The 24,287-nt window shown below is 33.0% G+C and overlaps 1 protein-coding gene and 1 long non-coding RNA gene across 2 annotated transcripts; both read left to right on the forward strand.

Annotated features, from left to right (window-relative positions):
• The first annotated feature begins 3,972 nt into the window (after positions 1 to 3,972).
• On the forward strand, positions 3,973 to 6,276 carry LOC140173562 (uncharacterized). Its single transcript, XR_011862849.1, has 4 exons — positions 3,973 to 4,150; positions 4,242 to 4,296; positions 4,385 to 4,513; positions 5,957 to 6,276. It is a non-coding gene; the product is annotated as an uncharacterized lncRNA (long non-coding RNA).
• Positions 6,277 to 13,430: 7,154 nt separating this feature from the next.
• Positions 13,431 to 18,715, forward strand: LOC112695753 (probable beta-D-xylosidase 2). Its single transcript, XM_025748215.3, has 3 exons — positions 13,431 to 14,210; positions 15,891 to 16,169; positions 16,913 to 18,715. Exons 1-3 carry the CDS (start codon positions 13,806 to 13,808, stop codon positions 18,548 to 18,550), a joined length of 2,322 nt encoding a protein of 773 aa, XP_025604000.1. The 5' UTR covers positions 13,431 to 13,805; the 3' UTR covers positions 18,551 to 18,715.
• The last annotated feature ends 5,572 nt before the right edge of the window (positions 18,716 to 24,287 follow it).

Raw genomic sequence — 24,287 nt, forward strand, 5'->3', positions numbered from 1 at the left:
GTTAACTCGTTCCTTGAGCGTAGCGCCTTTATTGTGCGATTTTTATTTCCCCCTTTTCTTCAAGGCTCCTAGCATATTATAATTCTTCTGCTATTATATGTACTCATTTTATTTTAGAGGTCGTAATACCTCACCACCTTTGTTTTACGACTTAAGCGTAAAGCTTAGTGTGGTAGGGTGTTACAATATGGTATCAGAGCAGTTCGTTCCTATAGAGCCTGAAAGACGGACTGATTGTACTTCTGTGCATTCTCTGTATATGTGTTTATGTGCTATTAGGATATCTGATTGATATATATGGCATAAACGTTTGTGAGCATGCATTTGGAACTTAAAAGCATTAGACCTGCGATATTGAGACTGATCAACTTAATATCACTTGTTTGATGTGTATAAGGACCAGATGTCGACTCGCAGACGCGGTCGCGGGCGAGGTAGAGGTAGAATACGCATCGTTACTCCTAGCCCGGTAGGGAATGATCCAGTAGACTTTATGGCTACTCTAGGAAATATGGCTGCAGCTATGTAGACAACAGCCGAGGCACTGGGTAATAAGATAAACCAGGATAATCACGGGAACAATAATGATGAGGGCGGTCCTATGACACTTGCTATATTTCTGAAAGTTCATCCTCCGATCTTCAGGGGAACCTCAAATCCCACTAACGCAGATAATTGGATTCAAGCTATGGAACGGACGTTGCAGGCCCAACAGGTTCCTGAGAAGTAATTGGTTGAATTTGGAACTTATCAACTGCAAGGTGAGGCTCAGTATTGGTGACAGGGGACACGATGTATCCTGCAGGCAGATGACGCTATGATAGTCGGGAGATTGGTTATTTAAGAGCCATGTTTTGCTTGATTATTCTGAGAAGTCAGTACAGTTTATGTTAGAAAGGTCAGAAGCGCCGGTTGTGGTGAATAGTTACTATTTGAATTTTATGATAGTAAACTGTTCTGGAACTGAATGTCAGGGTATTATGTTATTAACTGCGAGAATATCAGGTGATGATCAGAGTTTAGAGCAGATTTCGGTTGTATGTGAATTTCCAGATGTGTTTCCGGATTATATTAATGAATTTCCCCCTAACCGAGAGGTTGAATTTGCAATTGAGTTGGTACCTGGATCCGGTCCAATTTCAATTACTCCTTATAGGATGTCGCCTTTAGAAATGGCTGAACTGAAGGCTCAGCTGGAAGATCTGTTGGGTAAGCATTTTATCCGACCAAGTGTTTCTCCGTGGGGAGCGCCAGTATTACTGGTAAAGAAGAAGGATGGGAGTATGCGGCTGTGTGTCGATTATCGGCAATTGAATAAGATCACTGTGAAGAATAAATATCCGTTGCCTAGAATCGATGATCTAATGGATCAGTTACAGGGTGCCGGTGTGTTTTCTAAGATTGACCTGCGATCAGGGTATCATTAGATAAGGGTTAGAGACGAGGATATTCCGAACACTGCTTTCAGGACACGTTACGGTCATTATGAGTATACAATGATGTCTTTCGGGTTAACTAATGCCCCGACAGTATTTATGGATTATATGAACAGGATTTTTCGGCTGTATTTGGACAAGTCTGATATTGTCTTCATTGATGATATTCTTGTTTATTCTAAGACTGAAGAGGAGCATGTTAATCACTTACGAACTGTATTACAAATTTTGAGAAATAGGAAGTTATACACTAAGTTATCTAAATGCGAGTTTTGGAAGAGTGAGGTAAAGTTTTTCGGTCACGTGGTGAGTAAGCAGGGAATAGCCATGGATCCTGCTAAGGTAGAAGTAGTGATGAAATGGGAGTGATTAACTTCAGTAATAGAGATTAGAAGTTTCCTAAGTTTGGCGGGATAGTATCGAAGATTCATTAAGGGACTTTCATAGCTCGCCTTACCTTTAACTAAGTTGACTAGGAAGGATACGCTTTTTATTTGGACCCAGAGTGTGAAGAGAGTTTTTAAGCATTAAAGCACAGATTGACTACTGCACTCGTGTTAGTATTGTCTGAACCAAGTGAGCCGTTTGAAGTGTACTGTGATGCATCGCTGAAGGGCTTGGGGTGCGTTTTGATGCAGCACCAGAATGTTGTAGCATACGCCTCACGGCAATTAAGGCTGTATGAGATGAACTATTCGACACATGATTTAAAACTTGCTGCTGTTGTGTTTGCTTTAAAGATCTGGAGGCACTACCTCTATGGCGTTAAGTTTCATGTTTTCTCAGACCATAAGAGTTTGAAGAATCTTTTTGAGCAGAAAGAGTTGAATATGTGGCAGAGGAGGTGGATGGAGCTTCTGAAAGATTATGATTTTGAATTGAATTATCATCTAGGAAAAGCGAACGTTGTGGCAGAGGCTTTGAGTCGAAAGTCTTTATATGCAACTTGGATGATGCTACGGGAAGAAGAATTACTAAGGGCATTTCAAGGTTTGAATTTGGGAGTTAGAGAAGAATCTGGAATTCTGTGTTTGAGTCAATTGCAGATCTCAAGTGATTTTAAATCAGAACTTCTGAAGGCTCATCGAGACAGTGAAGCGTTACGTAAGGTATTACCAGCAGTCAAACAGGAGAAACAGTGGAGAGTGTTAGAAGGACAGGAAGGTTTGTGGAAGTTCAAGAACCAGATTGTTGTGCCAGATATTAAAGAATGATGTGGCATTGCATGTATCTAAATGTTTAACATGTCAGAAGGTTAAGATTGAGCATCAGAGACCATCAGGGACCCTTCAGCCTTTGGAGATTCCACAATGGAGGAATTGGCTCGAATGTATATCAAAGAGATTGTCAAATTGCATGGTGTGCCTTCTACTATCAAATCTGACAAAGATCCTCGCTTTACATCAAAATTCTGGGGAGCTTTTCAACGTGCATTTGGGACTCAGTTAAGCTTGAGTACTGCGTATCACCCTCAGACAAATGGTCAATCAGAGAGAACTATTCAGACCTTGGAAGATATGCTAAGAGCTTGTGTATTGGACCAGTCGGCGAGCTGGGATCGGTATATGCCATTAATAGAATTTGCTTATAATAATAGCTATCATGCGAGCATCGGAATGGCTCCATATGAGGCTCTGTATGGCAGAAAATGTCAGTCTCCACTATGTTGGTATGAAACTGGAGAAAGGAGTTTATTAGGGCCTGAAATGATAGCTGAAACGACTGGGCAGATAAAGAAGATTCGTAGTCGAATGCTTATAGCCCAAAGCCGCCAGAAGAGCTATGCTGATCAGAGGCAAAAGCCTTTGGAATTCAAAGAAGGAGAACATGTCTTTCTGAAAGTTACACCAACCACTGGCGTGGGAAGAGCTATTAAGACCAAGAAACTGAATCCCCGTTATATTGGACCGTTTGAGATTCTGAAGAGAATTGGACCAGTGGCTTATAGAATTGCCTTACCGCCATATCTTTCGAATTTGCACGATGTGTTCCATGTGTCACAGCTTCGGAACTATACTCCTGACGCAAGTCATGTTCTAGAACCAGAACCAATCCGAGTGAGAGAAGATCTAACACTTCCAGTAATTCCGATGAGGATTGATGACACCAGTGTTAAACGATTACGAGGAAGGGAAGTATCATTAGTAAAAGTAGTTTGGAGTCGAGCTTGTATCGAGGAACATACCAGGGAACTCGAATCAGATATACGAAAGGATTACCCACATCTCTTTTCAGATAACTACTGACTACATCTGAATTTTGAGGGCAAAATTCTTTATTAGGTGGGTAGGATGTAAACCCCGGTTAAATTAGTAAATAATTAGTCAATAAATTAGTTTTTAATAAGGAGGATTAGAAATGTGAATATTATATCAAATTAGGATAGAGCTCATCGAAACGAAAATTTTGACACTAATTTTGAGAAAATCGGTCCAAGATTGGACCGAATGGACCGAACCGGTTGAACCGGATCCAAATCGGACCATCGGTCCAACCGAACCGACCTATTAAATGAACCCACGCATTGCATCTCCCTCATTTCAGCAACGTGACGCTGAAAGCTTGCGTCCAGGGAGGAGAAGAAAAAGGGGTCCGAACCCTCGTTCCAAGTTCAAGGCGCCGTAACTTCCCGATCCGAGCTCCGATCGCCGCACCGTTTGCGACCACGCGTCCACCGCGTCGAGCTTTACATTTCTACCGGAACAATTTTATAGGTAAGCCCTTAAATATCCTCAGCCACTCTTTTCCCCCAATTTTCGAGTTTTGAGAAGGGGTATTGAATTTCTTTGATTTTTGATGTTTTAGGATCCAATTAGCTTGAGAAAAACGTTCACTCTTGCTTATGTGAAGCTTGGGTAAGGTGAGGATACGATAATTCTATTTTATTTTCATTGAATTTGAGCTTTGAGTATTAAATTGGATATATATGTGTTATGAATGTGTATTAGGTTGTGAATAAATAATTGGAGCTTAAAATTGTGAATACTGGAACTTGGAGAAAGCGGATTAGTTGAGTTTTGAGGGGCTGTCTTGGTTTTGAATAAATAGCTTTGGTCGTTACGTGGAAATCGGCCAAGGTATGGTTTAGGTTTCTTGCATTTAATATATAATGTTCTGTGAAAACTTAGGCTAGATGACCATAGGATAAGTTGGAATGCAGGTGTATGTTTAATATTTAGTAATTTGTCGATGAATATAATTGGTTGAAGTTTATTGGATAATTAGTTTTTAATTTTGGATGGTGAATGTTGTTATGTTAATTTGGAGGGAATTATGGTTGAATGTTATTGTTGATTAACTAATGATTTGGTGAATTATTGATTTGAGGTATTTTGTGTTAAAAGCTCAGGAATTGTGAACTATGATCCTTAGTTGAATTTTGGGTTGTTGGATTTGAATATAGTATGAGTTTAATTGTTTATCTGAGGTAGATTTATCGTGGTGGTTGTTATGATGATGAGGAAGGGTATGTTGAATTGAAAAGAAAGCAGGTTTGGACCCGAAAAGGGTGGCAAAGTCCGAGTTTTAGAGGAGATGCTGCCGAAATTCTATAAAAATTAGAGATTTAGTTTATATGATTATTTATAAAGATTTAAGATTCAAAGGTTATATGGTTTGATTTTGAGTGATTAAGAAAATGAGCATGTTTTAAGTTTGATTCATTTGGAAAAGAATGAATTATGTTTTGAATTAGAACTATTGATGGACGGAATGAGAGATGTGATAATGAAGGATAATGATTGAATATGATTGACGTATAATGATGAATGAGATGCGATTGAGAATGATGTGGATGTTGATGAATTTTAATTGAATTATTTATATGGCTTATGAATTTGAATAATCTGAGATACGAGATTCCCTGGATTAAGTGCCGTGGCTTGCCACCACGTGTACCAGGTTGAAAACTCGATACTCTGTTGACCCTACGACGTAAGTGTGACCGGGCACTATATAAATTCCCGGGAATGTTACCCCCATTGAGCAATATTGATTATTTGAGAAAAATCTATGCATAGACTCTTGGGGATGCACGTCGGGGGACAGTCTAAGGACAATTCAGACTTGTCGGGTTGGCTGGATAACCGACAGATGAGCCTCATCAGCCATAGGACAGGCATGCATCATATGCATATTACTTGAATTACTTGCTTGTGCTCTAATTGGGTGTGCCTATCTGTATTTGCCATGCTAAATGTGTATTTGTTACCTGCAGTAGTTGTAACCTTCTTGTGTTTGCATTTATCTGTCTATTTGTCTGTGAAAATACATGATGGAGTTGGAGGTATGGAGGAATGGCAGTATAGGACTTAGATTTAAGGTTAAGTTAAGTTATGATTAAATATTTTTAGGAAACCACCTTTTATGGCTTCTGTTTAATACTTTAAGCTCTATAATCTGAGTGTCGATGTTCTAGGATTGCCTCTGGCATTCCCAGGACCTTATATATTATGTGTGTGGCACCTTTACCATACTGAGAACCTCCGGTTCTCATTCCATACTATGTTGTTGTTTTTCAGATGCAGGTCGAGAGGCATCTCGTTAGGCGTCTGGACTCTTGAAGCGGAGTGGTTACTGGGATATTTTGTTATGCTATGATGTATATATATGTACTTAGCTTTCTCTCCGCATGACTTATTCTTTTTGATCCTCTTAGAGGTTTATGGAGAGGCAGGATTGCGTATATGTACTTTTGGATTTTGGGTATATATGTGTAAATATTCTCCGGCCAGTCTTGACTTCGCAGGCTGAGTTAGGAGCTTGTTATTTTGTATCTTTGGTATTCTACTCCTACTTCTGTTATCTTATGTTTGATAGTTATGATTTTCTTAGCACGTAAGTTAACTCGTTCCTTGAGCGTAGCGCCTTTATTGTGCGATTTTTATTTCCCCCTTTTCTTCAAGGCTCCTAGCATATTATAATTCTTCTGCTATTATATGTACTCATTTTATTTTAGAGGTCGTAATACCTCACCACCTTTGTTTTACGACTTAAGCGTAAAGCTTAGTGTGGTAGGGTGTTACATTCTCCTTCTTATTTTACCTTCTCATAATTCTTCTTTTTTTACTCTTTTAATAAGAATAAAAATAAAAAAATTAAAAAAAACACATAATACTACAAAATTAGTAGAAAGAGGAAGAATCTACATTTATTTAATTAAATAAGATTACAATATAATACATACATATTCATTCAAGTATAATATGAGAAGTAATGCTACTAAAAGAAAAAATAAGAACAATAAAAAACAAAAAAAAAAGAAAGAAGAATAAAAAAATACAGTATTAAAAAAAATATTTTTGTGTTTCTAGCAAAATTTCGGAGTCAAAACTTAAAAATTTACATATTATTATTAAGAAATTTCGGTATTTTTTGTTCTGATAAACTCTATATAACTCAAAATTCTTCTTCTTCTTTCACATCTTTTGCTGTTTTTTTTTTATTTTTTTATTTTATTTCTTATAATTCTTTATATTTTACTCTCTTAAAAAAACAATATCAAATGACAAAGATGAGGAAAAAAATAAAATACAATAACAACAACAACAACAATTAAAAAAAATAAAGTGTACAAAAAAATATAAAAAAGGAACACGAATAAAAATAACGAAATCATGCTATGAAAATGGATTTTATTGAGATTGGACCAATTTAATTGCCCTTGACTGTAAAAAAAAAAAAAAAAAAATTTAATGCGTTGCGAAACTGTAAATAATGTATCTAGGTAATTAATATGCTGACTTTTACTCATTTAATTTTTCATCCAAAATAGAACAGCTTAAATATAGAAATAATCAAAAGTGTAATTACAATTTACTATTATCAATTATTATTTTTAGGTCTCGTGATAATTTCATTTGTTTATTACACGGTACGTAGTAAATTTATCTCTAATAAGTTTACATTTTTTATAATCAAATTTTATAGATAATATAATTAAATGTTATAAGTTATATAGTCAAATTATATTTATATTTAGTATAGTTGTTAAAACTGAATTGATGATCGAATTAGTGAGATTACTAATTTATTAATTCATTAATTTAACCAATAAATTATTAGTTGAACTGATAGAAACTGGTTTCATATAAATAAAAAATATAAAATAATAAAAATTTTAAAATTAAAATTTAAAATACATATATTCACTAATATTTTAAAAATAATCAAATTTTAACAAATTAAAATCAACAAGTTATAATCTGATTATTATTAAATAAGTATATAAAATTTTAGTCTTTTTTCATAATAAAAAATTTATAATTTTATTTTTATATTTATTATATTGTTATATATTATATGTATTTATTGAAAAATAATATTAATAAATATCATAAAAAATAATTATATTATAATCAATAAAATATTTAATATTTTTATTTATATATGTTTAATAATATTTATATTAATAATTATGAATAATAAAAAATATAATTAATTTAAATATAAGTTATTATAAAATTAAAATAATATCTAAAAAATTATTTTGTAATTTTATTATATAAATTAATAATTAACATATAAAATAACTAGGAATAACTAATTTAGTGGCAAGGAGAGCATGTAGTAATAAAAAGGACTCGTGTTTATATCACATCTTCATTAATTTTTGAATTTTATCTCGAACGGTTTAGTTGAATCGATTTTTTATCAGTTTTGATCGACTTTGACCAATTCTTATTATTAAACGGTCTTAAATTAGACCGAATAAGTTGAAAGTTCCGTTCACTAATTTTTTGGTCGAATTAGCTCGGTTCAATTCAATTTTTACAACTATAATATTTAAGGTATATTTATCTTGTATTCTAAAGACATGTGTTAAGTTTATAAGTTAAGAAAGTTTTTATTAAAAATATAAAAAATTTAAATTTTTAATGCATTTATTTTATATTCATTAAATAAAATTATTTAAAATTTTTTATTAATAGTAAATTTATCAAGACACATGTTAGATAAATTTTTTTTTATTTATACTTATAATTAAAATATAAAAAAAATTAAAAATACAAAGGTGACTAACTATTTGTATTTTGAAAATTAAAAAATAAAAAAAAATAATTTGTCTCAGCAAACTGTACTTCTAAAATACTAAAAAAAATTTCGCTTGACCATCGGCAAATTATCTTTTTAAAAATTTAAAATAAATTATAATTCACCAAAGACAAGTTTTTTGACATCTCATTTTTTAAATGAATATTAAAGTACCATTAAAATTTATCGTTTTTAGTTATCAATTAGTTATTAATATTTAAAAGTATGTGATAAAAATATTGTTAGATTACTAAACTAAATAAATTAAATTGATGACTAAGTAATGATAAAAAATAATAAATTATAATAACTTCCTAACATTTCTCTTTTTAAAAATCACCAACAATTTTCAAACTTTGGAAATTTCACCTCCCAATAAATTTATATGAAAATTTTTTACGATAAAAATATGTTGAGGTCCAGATTTCATAGAAGAAAACAAATATGAATTATTATAAAAAAAATTGTTATATTACTTTTGACTATAATACAATTTATAAAAAATATAAAATTATCTTTATTGAATTATGTTAGTATAATATCATCACAACTATGATGATTATATTTTACATTGTTAAATATTTTGAAATTTATTTTGAGAGATTATAATGGTCATCTTCTTTTATTAAATTATTAATTAATCTTATGTGTTATTTATTCTAAAGTATATAATACTATTGATTGAAAATAATTTCTGTACATGAGTACATGACAAGAATTATTATTACAATTGTAAGTTTTGACATTGTAATTGCTAATAACTATTAACACAGAAATTATTAATTACCATCCATTGACAACTTTTATTACAATTATTCAAATAAGTGAAATAACACATATCTCCGGACAGTTATATGGAAATTGTTATCGCTATAAAATGAAAACAATGAATACATAATTAATCTTTTCATGTCATGTATGGGCATGTATGTTTACAAGATTTTCATAAATGTAGTTAAAAGGCCATGATTTAGTTCCAATAAGTAGGAGGCTATAGGAACATCTCTGAGGTTGAACTTGTACTTTTATAAAGAATCCTGCTAGCTAATCAACTTAATATCTGTCAACTACTAATCAATTCAAATGGATTTCATAGTAAAAAAATTCAATTACAAAAAAACACTCAAACACTCATTTTTAGTTACCTTAACCTAACTTTTCAAAAAATTTCAAAAAATCACCATAGAACCCTTCTTGTTTCTCCTGCACTTGCTGGTCCTGCTGCAGTGCCGTTATTCGTTGGTAAAGTTATTGACGACATGAAATGGTCACCAGTACCAACGATCCCAATGCCATAGCTACATTCGCAAGCTCTATTCCGATCAACGTCGTTGCTGTCACTCCGATTGACTTCCGCATCCTCATAAATGTTGCGTCGTCGAGGAGTCTGTCGTTCCACCCAGTTCTAGGCGTCGTCTTGACCGGCGCATCCACACACATTTTGGGCGGCGTCCCTGTCCCAAATCGTTGTCGACTTTCATCCTTGCCGAGCTGTCCGTCGCTGCACTGCCACCCTCCCAGCATAAGTCCTTTATCCATGTTTTTTTCCACGAGTCGCCTTCTCTGCTGGACTGGCCACCTGATGCCGCCTCCCCCATGCTCGGCCTCCACACACGCTGGGCTGAACTTCTAATGGAGGTGTCTTTTTTATGACTGTGTCTAATGGAAGTGTTTTTGTGAATGTGTTTTCTGGATGTGTCTTTGATCGGTCTGTGCAGCCGCACGGTAACGGCATTGAACTGCGAATCGCGAGTAGAGGAGAACTGCGACGATAGTGGTAAATCATGACGAGACCGGCAATGCAATGGTAGCAGGACTATAAATCACAACGAGAAGAGCGTTGTGGTGATCGACGACACTGTGAATCATGATGAGAATGGCTCTGTAATGGTGGACGGCACTACGGTAAGAGAGAGGGTCTCTATGTGTTGTTGGGGGTGGTTTATGTGGGAGAGAAGGGAAATGTTTTTATATTTTTTATTTGGTTTACTTAATTAATTTTTAAATTTTAAATTAAAAAAATTTAAAATTAATTATTATTGTAAAAAATTGGCAGATAAATTCTTAGTACCTAATACCTTTTCATTTATAAATAAATTTGACTTTATCTATTTTAATTAAAGCTGATCGATTCGACTTTTTTCAATAACCAAATTTGATATTAATTAGATATACCCTGTTCCATTTCGACTTTTTTAAGCATAGCTTAGCTTATCAAGTCAATACATTAACAAAAAAGAAAAAGAAGATCATAAAGACAAAAAAGAAGTTTCAACAATGTGTTAATTAATGCCTGTCTATCTTGTAGAATTTTAAAGCAATGCTTTTTCCTTTATTTCTTTGGATAATGTCATTACATTAAGTTTCACCGTCCAACATAGCAATGCTAAGCTAGCTAGCTCTGAGTTCATCCTGCGTATCCCTTTAATTAATCTTAACCAGTTAACCTCACTTCTAAGTGAAGCTAGCTACTTTCAAGTTTTAACCAACAACAACTACATACTGCGGATATGGGACAACATCGGTGCCATATCTTCTTTATCTCTACTTATATTTGTAAATGTAAAATAGGTATCTTAAATATGCTGTTAGATGTAGCCGGATTTGTTTACCTTCTTACGTAGTTGCAAGTTTATTTGAGGTTGTCTGTTGAATCATTGATATTCTTGATGGAAATGCCAAATGAAAATATGAATTGTGCATAAGCTACTTTAAGAATTTTTCTCTCCATTTGGGTCAAAACTATAACACAATAGATCAAAAGAAAAAAAAATGTTAATTACTCCTCCTAACTTCTTGTAATTCAGTTATACCTACTCATCAATTACTCCTCATTCTCTTCATTTTACGCTTTAATTTGATCTTATTTTTTTAGTTAGCTCCGGGTGAATAATCAATAATGTGTACCATACTCAATCTGTTTTACAAAAAGGTCATGAGAAAGTTAACAGCATAACTAAAAATATTATATAAAATTAATTGAAATTATGAAAGCAACTGAATCTATTGGTAACTAACTCAACAATAATAATAATGACGACTTGACATTATTCCTTGGTTTTCATGTCATGTATTGTAGCTTGGATGTCAATTGTTCTTTCCACATTGAGGATTTGAAGTACATGGCATATGGAGAGAAATAAAAAGTAAAATTAAACTTGTTGATTATTCCTGAGAGTATATCTTTTTTTTTCAAGACCTTCTTTGTTTCTCAAGATCATAATATCTAACAACCATGTAATTTGAATCACCTAATCCGTAATAATTTTCTTAGAGAAAAAATATATAGTTAGTGCTTACCAAGTGTATAACAAGAAGACTAAAGAAACGGAAAAGATAACCCCTCAACCACAGAAAGTCAATAATATGTTGTATCTACCATCACCCTAATTGATTATTTATGTCTAATAAGTAGGACCAACTATATACAACCAAACCAATTCCCCAACCCAAATCTTGGATAAACATAGATGCCGCCTGGCCTAGAGATGCCAATAATAAATGGGCTCGAACAGTGCACAAGACGAGATTCGAACTCCGGACACTTGCTTAAGCGGACGAATGAGTTGACCACTCGACCAACCCAAATTAGTTACAAAACAACATAAGAAGCAGCTTTGTTTATTTAATAGTAATTAAATTCCCAAATTAGTTTCTAATCAATTTTAGAGGGAACATTTTAGTTTTCAACGAATTTTCTTTCGTTAAAATAAACTTTTTAAGAATTACTTCTAACAAGAATAATTTGGTCATTTTTACTTTTAATCAAATTTTAAATATATATATGATAAATAAGCGCCTAATGTACAATTTTTTTATAAACTAATTAGATCTAAAAAAAATATTATTATAAGATAAATTAATCCTTTTAGTCACAAAAGATTGTCCTTTTTGAATAACAAAGTGATTAATTTGTCTTACGAAAAATCATTTTAAAAAATTTATAGAAAATAAAAATTTGATTTAGAGTAAAATATCCAACCTAATTTTTTTGAAATCAAATTAAATATTTACTCTTTATTTAATATAACATAAAGTATTATTTTGGTATTTAATATTTTAAATGTCCTATTTCTAATTTTCTATCCCAAAAAAATTCAAACGGTTTTAATATTGGCTTACTATTTTTACACAAATAGTTAAAAAAGTGAGTGATGTAAACATTATATTAACAATATTTTATTGTTAAGTCATATTTTTTTATTTAAAAAACATAACCAAAATCTTCTTATAATACTTTCTTTTTCTCTATCTTAAACAAATCTTAAATCTTATTAATTAATAATCAATACTTTAGAATAAAAGAAAAAAATTTTATGTAAGTAATTATTGGTGAAATGATTTTATTTATGTACTAAAATAAAATATTATTATTGTTCTTAAATATATTAGTTGTTTGTATCAAATTTAATAATTGAACAAAATTAAATTTGTTTAAAATTTTTTAAATTAAAATAAAATATTTAAATTTTTTTAAGATTAAAATAAGACATTTAAAATATTAAAGACCAAATTACAATTTAATCCATATTTTAAGAATCAAAATAATATTTTACTTTTAAATATATTCTAGATTTGAAAAACGGACACTCATTTAAAAATATATATAAATATATATTAATGATACATGATCAATTGAATCAAGAACTACTACTAATTTTTATTAGAAATCTCAGGAAAGAAGTTAAATAAGCGGGTAAGTATTGTGGATGGCAGAGTAAAGTTGAAGCTAACATAAACAATGCGCATTATGTCGAATACAAGATTAAAAATAAACTCAAATCAGCTATTTAAAGTTAATTATTAATATAAAATATATAATAATTAATTTTAATATATAAACAATATTTAAATAAAATATTTATGGTGTCAGAAATGTTAAAACATTAAACAAGTCTTAACGCCGCCGTATTCTAAATAATTAAACATATATATAGTTATAGTGCTTGCCTGCTTGGGGTTGCTTCAAAAGTGGCAGGTAGATTGCGGTGGTGGTTAATTTTTCCTTAGACACTTAAATCCACTCGATTATATATCCCTTTTCTTTGTAACTGGATGGCCCAGACCAACTTTATTGAAATGCAATGCAACTTGTTGCTTGATCATATTTTCCTCATTAATTTCATTTCTTTTTAATATTAAAAAAAGGAACAAACATAACTCAAAAAAATACCAAATCATCAATGGACCAATTAAGATAGTAGCTAGGTCAGTGTATTACATCATCAAGATGGCACAGTGCCACTTCTTCTCTCCATTATATATATAATGTTCTCCATTCCGCAACAAAATCATTAACCAAGCCTCCATAACGGTTGTAACTTTCATTTCACCAAAATGGCTTCTCCATTTTCACTCCTCAATCTCATTAGCGTGTTGGTGTTGCTGTTTCTTCTGGGCTACACGGGAGAGTCACGTGACCCATTCGCGTGTGACCCAAAGAACAGCAACACCAATGACTTACCCTTCTGCAAGGCAAGTCTGCCTATAACGGAGAGGGTGAGGGACTTGATTGGGAGGCTGACGTTAGAGGAGAAGGTGGGGTTGCTGGTGGACAATGCGGCGGCAGTTCCGAGGCTTGGGATGAAAGGGTACGAGTGGTGGTCGGAGGCGCTTCATGGGGTGTCAAATGTGGGGCCCGGGACCAGGTTTGGTGGGGAGTTCCCTGGCGCCACCAGCTTCCCTCAAGTCATCACTACCGCTGCTTCCTTCAATGCCTCTTTGTGGGAGGCCATTGGACAGGTTACATCATTTCTTATTTCCCTTTAAATCATAACCATAGTCCTAAGTTTAAAATAAGACATGTAAGAAATTAATAGAACTTAGCTTAATTGCTTGAATTAGTCGGTTTTCCATGTATGAAAATAAGTAAATTATTGGCTAACTTCAAATATATAAGTTAGAGATTTCACATTTTTAGTTTGGTACATCAAGTTCCACATTCAAATAAGTAGATTTTTTACTATTTAATACATTAAAATTTACAATTTTGTATTATATTTTTCCTTTAAATATTTAGCTTGCATGTATCTTAAAAGTGTTCTTATAGTAAAGTTCATTTAAAAGAAAAAAAATTAGAGTGATAAACTGATAATATATACATATATAAGTAGGAATAGATAAAATACCTAGGGACCCTTTTTTAATGCTATCTTCCCGAAGAAAGTGCCTCACTTTTGCTTTGTTTGTCCTTCTCTTCATCATATCACTGTTTTGTTTTTTAATGAAAGTTTGGTAACTTGGTGAGTGTTGGGTGAGCTGGTGCAACAGTGGTTCACACTTCACAGTAGCAAATTGCAATAAAGTGTGTTACTTAAATGCATTAATAATTGAGCATCAATATAAAATACATGATAACTTATATATTTTTATCAAATAATCCTCATATTTTTTTTAACAGAGACAAAAAATATCAAAATAATTAAGGAATATTAAATAAAATAAATTCTGATTATTTTTAACTAATATTTTTATTATTAAATATTTCCATTTTTTAATCTATATTTCCCGCCCACATAAATGGTCAAGAACATTTCCGTATAGCAATGACAGTAGTCCAGCCATTCAAGAAACAGAGCACCTTTAAAACCTATGTCCTTGTTGACTATAAAATGTGTAACTCTGTGCCTGGAATTTTGCTCATCGTTTATATCTAGTTTTACTATTCTGCTCATCATCATCAATGGGGCAAGAATAATTGCAAATCAGTGGCTCCAAATTCCATGATGACTCAGAAAATTAAAATATATAAAAAGGAAAAGAAATAGGATCTTGTTAACATGTAAAAAATAAGGTATTTAGAAACTAACATTATACTATTTGAAGCATTTTACATGTATTATGTTTTCAGGTATTTTAATATTTTTAGTTATTTTCTCATAATAAATTGGTTTTAACTATTAATCTTAATTATAAAATATATGCATAATTAAAATCAATAACTAAAAATACTAAAACACCTAATATCATAGTACATGAGAAATGCTTCCTATATGAGATGGTATTTTATTACTACATTAACCGAATCTTTCTCTCTTTAGATTTTGATTTGCTCAGTGATTGGTTCACCTCAACTTGCAATATCATTCATTGTCTTTATGGCCTGTTTATTGAGTTGTCTCACTTCCCTTGAGCAACTTGCACATATCCTGCCAGTTTAATAATGCACCAGCAGTCAGCACTCAATTTTCTAAGTATATCAATAGCTATAGCCATTAGCCAATAATAATAATAATAATAATAAAGTTTTGGATAAGGTATAAGTTAAATGTTCAAAAGTTAAAATAAAAAGAAAAATTGTGATCTTCTATTATCATTATCCTAAAAAAAATGTAATGCAAGAAAACTTTGTGAATGAGGTACTATACAAAAGTGTAATGTAAGATTATTTATATCCTTAATTAATGGGTAATGGTTGCGCAGGTTGTCTCGGACGAAGCAAGGGCAATGTATAACGGAGGAACAGGTGGACTAACATACTGGAGCCCCAACGTGAACATCTTTAGGGACCCTAGGTGGGGCCGTGGACAAGAAACTCCCGGTGAGGACCCTGTCTTAGCCGGTAGATATGCTGCTAGTTATGTGAGGGGCCTACAAGGAGCAGACGGTAACCGGTTGAAGGTCGCTGCTTGCTGCAAACACTTCACCGCGTATGATCTTGATAATTGGAACGGTGTGGATCGCTTCCACTTTAACGCACAGGTCCGCATCATTTAATATTTTTTGTTTATTGATTATTATGTTATGGTGCGGCACCTCCCTATCTTTACTATGTTACACGTGAATAGGTACGTGATTCTAAATTCAAGCATACTAGCTACATCAAAATTGATTATCAATATAAAAAATATATCAAAATATAAAATATATATTAAAAATAAATTAAATTATATATATTTATATATTAAATATATAAATATATAAATATATAATAACTGATTTTAAAAATAGTATTTATGTTTTGATTTTGTAAGTTTGTATCGGTGATTTATTGAACGAGTAACGCATGTGTGGTGCCTCATACTATACTAATGTTAACAAGTTGACATCGAAATTTATTTGCGATGGGAATTGTGGGAATCCTCTTAATGCTGATATTATAATTCAAGATTTATATCATAACTTATGTTCCTTTTAAGACTTTAGAAAGCCTTAGGAGTTGTGGGTCCATTATGTATTCCTTTTTCCTTATGCTGTTTTCGACTTTGGATTCTTGAATTGTGTTGATTTTATTAGTGGATAAGGATGGGTATGAGTCAGATGATTGGACTTGAGATAATATTGTATATATTATTTCCCTATCCTTGCTTAGAGATTAATCAACTTATAATTGATGATAACTTGATAATATTGCAGCATAACAAATTGACATGACTCAAATATAATTGATAACAAATCCAAAAGTTTTCATGGGAATTACCGAATGGAGGATGTGTATTGTGTAGGTGAGCAAGCAGGACATAGAGGACACATTTGATGTGCCATTCAGGATGTGTGTGAAGGAAGGCAAAGTGGCGAGTGTGATGTGTTCTTACAATCAGGTGAATGGTGTCCCCACTTGCGCCGACCCCAATCTCCTCAAGAAAACGGTTCGTGCCCAATGGGGTCTTGATGGTTACATTGTATCTGATTGTGACTCTGTGGGAGTCTTCTATAGCAGCCAACACTATACTTCTACGCCTGAAGAAGCTGCTGCCGATGCCATCAAAGCTGGTTTGGATTTGGATTGTGGTCCTTTCCTTGGGCTTCACACCCAGGATGCAGTAAAAAAGGGCTTGTTGGCTGAAGCCCATGTCAACGGTGCTCTAGCAAATATTCTTTCAGTCCAAATGAGGCTGGGCATGTTTGACGGAGAGCCATCGGCCCAACCATATGGCAACCTGGGACCAAGAGATGTGTGCAGCCCGGCCCATCAACAACTAGCCCTTGAGGCCGCCACGCAAGGAATCGTACTCCTTAAGAATGATGGCCCCTCTTTGCCTCTCTCCCCAAAGCGTCACCAAAACGTCGCTGTCATTGGGCCCAATTCTAATGTCACTGCCACAATGATCGGCAACTATGCGGGTATTGCTTGCGGATACACAAGCCCCTTACAAGGAATTATGAGATATGCACAAACAGATTATCATATGGGTTGTGACAAAGTCGCTTGTATTGATGACAAGCAAATTGGGCCGGCTATAGAAGCAGCCCGTCAAGCAGATGCAACTGTTTTAATAATGGGCCTGGACCAATCAATTGAAGCTGAAACCGTTGACAGGGTTGGCTTGCTTTTACCGGGCCACCAACAAGATCTCATTTCAAAAGTAGCAGCAGCCTCAGGAGGCCCAACAATTTTGGTGTTAATGTCCGGTGGGCCTGTGGACATCACTTTTGCGAAGAACGATCCTCGAGTTTCTGCCATCTTATGGGCCGGGTATCCGGGCCAAGCCGGTGGCACCGCGATTGCGGATATCTTGTTTGGAAGTTCCAACCCAGGAGGTAAGCTGCCTATGACATGGTACCCACAAGAGTACCTTAGAAACTTGGCAATGACAAACATGGCAATGAGATCAAGCCCATCATACCCAGGAAGGACATACAGATTCTACAAGGGCCCAGTGGTGTACCCATTTGGACATGGGCTTACGTACACCCATTTTGTTCATAGAGTAGCTAGTGCACCCAAATTGGTGTCAGTTCCAGTGGATGGACACCGCCGTACAAACAACACAAACTTGGGGAACAAGGCAATTAGAGTGACTCATGCACGGTGTGGGAAGCTCTCCATCACCATTCACGTGGACGTTAAAAATATGGGCTCAAGAGATGGCACTCACACAGTGTTAGTGTTCTCAGCTCCCCCTGCAGGGGGTGGTAATTGGGCTCCACAGAAGCAACTTGTGGGCTTCGAGAAAGTCCATGTCCCTGCACAGGCCCAACAGCAAGTCCAAATCAAGATCCACGTGTGCAAGCTGCTTAGTGTAGTGGACAAGTCCGGGATTAGGAGAATCCCAATGGGGGAACATAGTCTTCATATTGGTGATGACGTTAAGCACTCAATTTCACTTCAAGCACAAGCACTTGGGATTATTAAGTCTTAAATCATTGTCTATTATTCATAGTGCAAAGGCAAACTGTTCATAGATTCATCCAAAGAATTGTATTCTAGAACTCTCTTCTCCTTTAGGATATGGGGATTATCATTGTAATTGTAAGTTTGATTAAACAGATTGGTATTTGGCAATAAGATATCCATGTTCTTGATATGAATCATATTGTTGCTGCAAGAACAAGTTACATGGACCTTGCTTCTGTTCCCTGCATATTATTACCATTATTTTCTCTTTTGCAACCAAACTTGAATGAAGTTGGATTAGTTATAGATTCGTGAAAGTGATTGTACATGAGAGAACAATAAATGGAATAAGTTACAACTGTACAATCAATATTTATTTCCGGCAACAGAATAAAGCAGAGCATTATTTTTTGGGTTGAGAATGTTGTTACCACGCGCGAATACCAATAGATGCAATTATGCATAGTTAAGTAAATATAAAGAGTGAGTAGCAAAATTGAATGACTTGCATGCAACGATGACTATAACAACCTACCAGTTAGCAGTACCAAGAAATAAATGGGCCTGCACGTTTGAATTGCCTTTTGACTTGGTGTAATAATATATATAGTACCAGTAGTTAAGTGGATATATACGAGTTGAATTCTTTTAATTTTGTTAACTATATAGCTAGGTGTAAGTGCATTATGCATTAATGTCTTGGATCGGCCGGCACAGAATGTTTACTTAATTGGATTTACTACTACAACAACTAGTAGAATAAATTAAAGTGATGCTTGACTTTGAATTCAAGTTTCTCTTTTCCAAAAACCTATACTTGAAGCTGGGTCGATCCATATTGATATGTAAGTAGTAGTGTTAGTTGTTGTTGCATGGCCTTTTAATCCTTTCACTTTCTTTCTTTCTTTCCCGTAAGCAAAAGGAATAAGGGGATAGATGACAGGGCAGAGGGCAAAGCAAGCAAAGTAGCTAGCTTGCTAGACAGATAAATCAGTGTGACAAGAAAGAGCTTTTCTTCTTTTTTCTATACCAAAATTGTTGTTACTCATCAGAGGGCTAATAATAAGCCTTTAGCAAAGATAAAGAGAAGGTTCTTATTGATTAGGGTTAGGAGTATGTCAGTTTCATGAATGCATATGCCATGTGGCATATGAATCGAATCGTTCTCTTAATCTTCACGCTTACTTTAACACACTATACTTGTTTCCAATTATTGGGGTTATATGAATATGATACGCCTCTCATTAATCTCTTTTTGTTGTTCAATGACCGTAATTAAAAGCTAACACTTACATACATGCACTATTCAGCTTAATGCTATTGAATCACGTGATGGCGACTATTATGGGATTCCATATCCATGCATTATTAATATATGTTGAAGTCTAATTTATGGGAATTGGGTCAGCCGAATTAACTGGTAAATGGGTGATCAAGCAAGAGGGCCTATATGAATTGTCAATGTCCTACATCCCATAAAATTCAGTTGACCCTATTTTCTATTTTTCATTCAAGATTTCAATTCCATTACACATATATATAATCCTTAAGAATATTAAATTTGTAAATAATATTGTTATGGAGAATAATCGTAGCTTATCTAGAAGTTGCATGCTTGAAGCCAAATAATTCTCCTTGTCAATCGCCGTGTTTGGAATCTGGACATACTAATCAATTGATTGATTTCATCATGAGCATCGGAAATTCGGAATAACAGAATATGTCTTAATAAAATATTCAAATTGACCAGCTTCGAACTTGTTTTGATTAATTAATTACTAATAATAATTACTACTTTATCTCGTTTGGATATAATTGTTTAAAGCTCAACCTCTCCCCCATTTTAATTTTCCGGTTTCTCCAAGAAGCCAGAAGAATAATATATGATTGACTATACTATTGACATTAATTAGCTTTCTTAACCAATCAGATCTAATTCAGTATAATGTTTACCAAAAACTAATTAAAATGATCAGTATAACCGTTAAATATATCATTTGAGAAGATGTATAAATTTTAATTTGTGCATACAATAATGTGGCTAAAATTTAAATTTGAATTTGAATTTTGATGCAGATATGAAGAGAACAGAATACAACTTGATTAAGCTGGCCTTGTTGGGCATATAATTATTTCATTGAAGCTAAGCTAATAAGTTATGTTATATAGTTTCAAAGGCAAATGCAGTGTGCACATGGGTCACCATGTTCACGTGAAATTCCATCCACAAGACACGTGCTTCCCACAGAGGTTCCCTGAACTTTAGCAGACTATACTTTGAATATATAACCACATTTTACCCATTTTGGACAATAATTAAAGATATTAACTCATATAGCAAATAATAATTAACACTAATAATCAAAATAATTCTTCAAAGATCGTGTATTATATTTTTGAAAGATTTAACTTTTTTAATTAATTTTTAAAATATATAATAATAAATTAATTTACAATCTTAAAAGGAATATTTTCGATATTAACCGAATGAAAGTAAGTGACTTATTGTGCCGCCAAATTAAAGAAAAGAGCATAGTGCAGAGAGCAAAGAAAAAACCTTATCCACGAAGGGTAGTTTTGATTAGGGAATCTTTAGGGCCTAACGTCACACTCTGCCTCCTTGTGTCCAAACATGTCTTTGAGAATGGAAGCGTTTCCCATCAATCATCTATTTTAATTTTAATTTTAATCCCCCAAAGTTTATTGTTTAATCAACCACTAAGATTGCCCATTTATTAATTAATTAATTATATATGTAAATGAGGATCTTCTTGTATTGTACAAGCAATAAGCAATATTTAATGGCCACCCTGGCAAAGTGGCACCTTTAAGAGAATCCTAAGTTGGGAATAAGCTTTTTTATTATTTAATATTCTCGACCAACAAGTATTGGATCCCTCGTAATAATAATTTAGCTTCGCTTGCTACTTACATAACACTTTAGAATAAGACTCCACATACATTTAGTATTTCATCAACTAACAATATTGCTATTAATTCTCACAATTATTTTTGCCATAATCATTTTAGTTAGTTGTTAGATGAAACAAATTAACAAATTCATTATATATTTTCATGAATTGGTTGAAGAGCGTTAAATAGTGCGTCAAATTAAGTAACAACTTAATTAGGCTGCGGAATATCAATAATTAAGAAGTTCGGTTTAATGTTATTTTCACATCGTCACTAATTATCAAGAGGAATGTTTGGCGATTATTAGAATTACAACTAAATCAGAGTTGTCTTCATTTCATAAATAAATAATAATGACTCGTACCAATATAATTCTGATATCAAGCAGTTAGGTGGTGCAACTATATTAATAACATAACATAAATGGTCCCACTTTTCACATTACTATATATAATGCAGCCTTTTCGGGTTTCTGGTTAAGGCAGTGCTAATACAGTTTATTGCAACAAATTCAATTATATATGATTCAAATAAAAATATACTATATGTTATAGGAGTATCTAGCTGAACTAATAAATAAATTGGGATAAGATAGACTAATAACACAAATTAAATAGTTGAACCAAAACGCAATAGACTTAAACAGTTAAACTAATTGTTATGATGATTTTACTCGGATTCTTCACACACTCAAGGTAATAAAGATAAGTTCAGTTTCAACGGTAACCGTTGGGTACCTTGACCTCAGTACTACGAAGTTTAGAGTGAATAGTCACCCAACTCTTGATAATTATTTTGAAAGAACAACGAGATTTTTAAGGCTAATTTTTTTTGTTATGAAAGTAGAAGTGGTGATATACCTTAACATTATAATTTTTGGTATTTTTAAAACTATGGAAGTACAGAAATCGGAGGGTCCGATTTCTGTACCTTAAAATTTTTTTTTTTACCACAAATCGGACGGTCCGATTTGTGTACCTCCCACAAATCGGACGGTCCGGTTTCTGCACCTCTATAAATCGGACGGTCCGATTTCTGCACCTCCCACAAATCAGACGGTCCAATTTCTGCACTTCTACAAATCGGACGGTCCGATTTCTACACCTCTAATAAATCGGACGGTCCGATTTCTACTTCTCTAATTAAACGATCCCACATTTAAGTATAACACCCCAACAATCCACATTTTAAAAAAACACCACTACCACTCCAATATTAAAAATAAAAAATTCGATTTTTAAGAAAAAAAAAACAAAGCACTCAACTCATTTTTTTTGGATCTGATTAGCTCTGTTAAAAAAAATAATATTAACTTTTTTTTGGCACATGGACTAATCAATTCCATAAAAATAAAGTTTAGAAGTCGAGTTGAGTTTTTTTTTTTGTCAAAAGTCTCATTGTCTTTTGAAATAATTTTAATGAACTGTTTTAAATTTTTTCTCCAAAGTTTATTATCTGCTCATGTGATTGTATGCATGATGTAATAAAAATTTCAATTCTCCTTTTAATTAACAATAATTCAAAGTTGGAAAAATAGTATTATTTTTCATTTGTAAAATAACGAACATTCAATAATAAAATTCATTAATTAACAATAATTCATAGTTGGAAAATAGTATTATTTTTTTATTTGTAAAAGAAGCGTTATTGGGATACAGAGATAGTAAGTGATTATTGGCATTTTCTGGTCCACAAGTCAACTAGATCTATAACCGCCCGATGTGATATGCTTCTATGAAGGGCAAAATTAAGTATATAATTCAGGAAAAAAACAGACAAATTTTGCAAACTCGAATTTCCAATAATTTCAAAACATTTTCAGACATTTGTATCCGAATTAAGGGCATCAACGTAACCAACCTTACATGTGGAATGGTGGACAACATAATAATTGGCAATAATAGGAGTAGAATGGCAACCAAATAAGGCCAGGTATATATAGTGTTTTAATTTAGGAAGAAAAGAATAAAAATTAGTCAATATACATTTTAATTGTGTTTTAACTTCTGCATATTCATATCATTTTTTTAATTTTTAAATGTGCAATTTTTTTTTTTTAGGTAAGTATTAACTATTTTTATTCTTCTCAAAATAAAAGTTGTGGCAGCAGCAGCAACTAAATTTACCGTGTGTGTTAATCATAATTATTCTTGAGGAAGAGAAGGGCTTCATTAGTAGCTTGGATAGCCATGTATATTTATATATGCAACTTTAGTAAATGATTCGTTTTTAATGATACAATTATACAAAAAAAACCGGAGCATGTGTTGTATGGATTTAATTTGTTTTTAAATAAACAAAATAAAGTGAGTTCTATTTTAGATATGTAAATTATTTTTTATGACATGGCTCATTTTAATTGGATGTTTAATTTTAGTTTGAATTAATTTAATCCAATAAAAATTAACATTTTAACTAAAATAAGACTATTTTGTAATTAGATATTTTTTCAAGATGGGTGATTATATAATTTTTGTAAATACTTGTTCATTCACATGCATCTCATTTATTTTCAATTTTAAAATCTGCACTCTTTTCTTGTCTAAATTATTTCTCTAGCTACCCATTAATGCCTTTGTATCCTTCATGCAATCAAACTATGAATTTTTATCATCATTCATCAACCAAAATGCCTTTGTATCCTCCATGCAATTGGGACATTCCATTCTGTCCTGAGTGGACGAACCTGACAATATGCCATATGCAGGAAAGTCTTTAATGGTCCACATCAATGCCGCTCGCAGCCAGAAGTTTATCTTCATCGAAATATCATACGTTTGTACTCCATGGATCTACAATTCTTATAACTCATCCACTAAGGGCTGTAAAAAGACATCTATTTTGACTTT

The sequence above is a fragment of the Arachis hypogaea genome, chromosome 6 (assembly GCF_003086295.3).
Source record: "Arachis hypogaea cultivar Tifrunner chromosome 6, arahy.Tifrunner.gnm2.J5K5, whole genome shotgun sequence".
Taxonomy (NCBI): Eukaryota; Viridiplantae; Streptophyta; class Magnoliopsida; order Fabales; family Fabaceae; genus Arachis; species Arachis hypogaea.

What these genes read in the sequence shown, in the direction of transcription:
- LOC112695753 (XM_025748215.3), top strand. Translation starts at nt 13,806, where the DNA reads ATGGCTTCTCCATTTTCACTCCTCAATCTCATTAGCGTGTTGGTGTTG. An exon ending in TGTGGGAGGCCATTGGACAG is followed by an intron (nt 14,211 to 15,890) that starts GTTACATCATTT and finishes ATGGTTGCGCAG; the next exon opens with GTTGTCTCGGACGAAGCAAG. An exon ending in GCTTCCACTTTAACGCACAG is followed by an intron (nt 16,170 to 16,912) that starts GTCCGCATCATT and finishes TGTATTGTGTAG; the next exon opens with GTGAGCAAGCAGGACATAGA.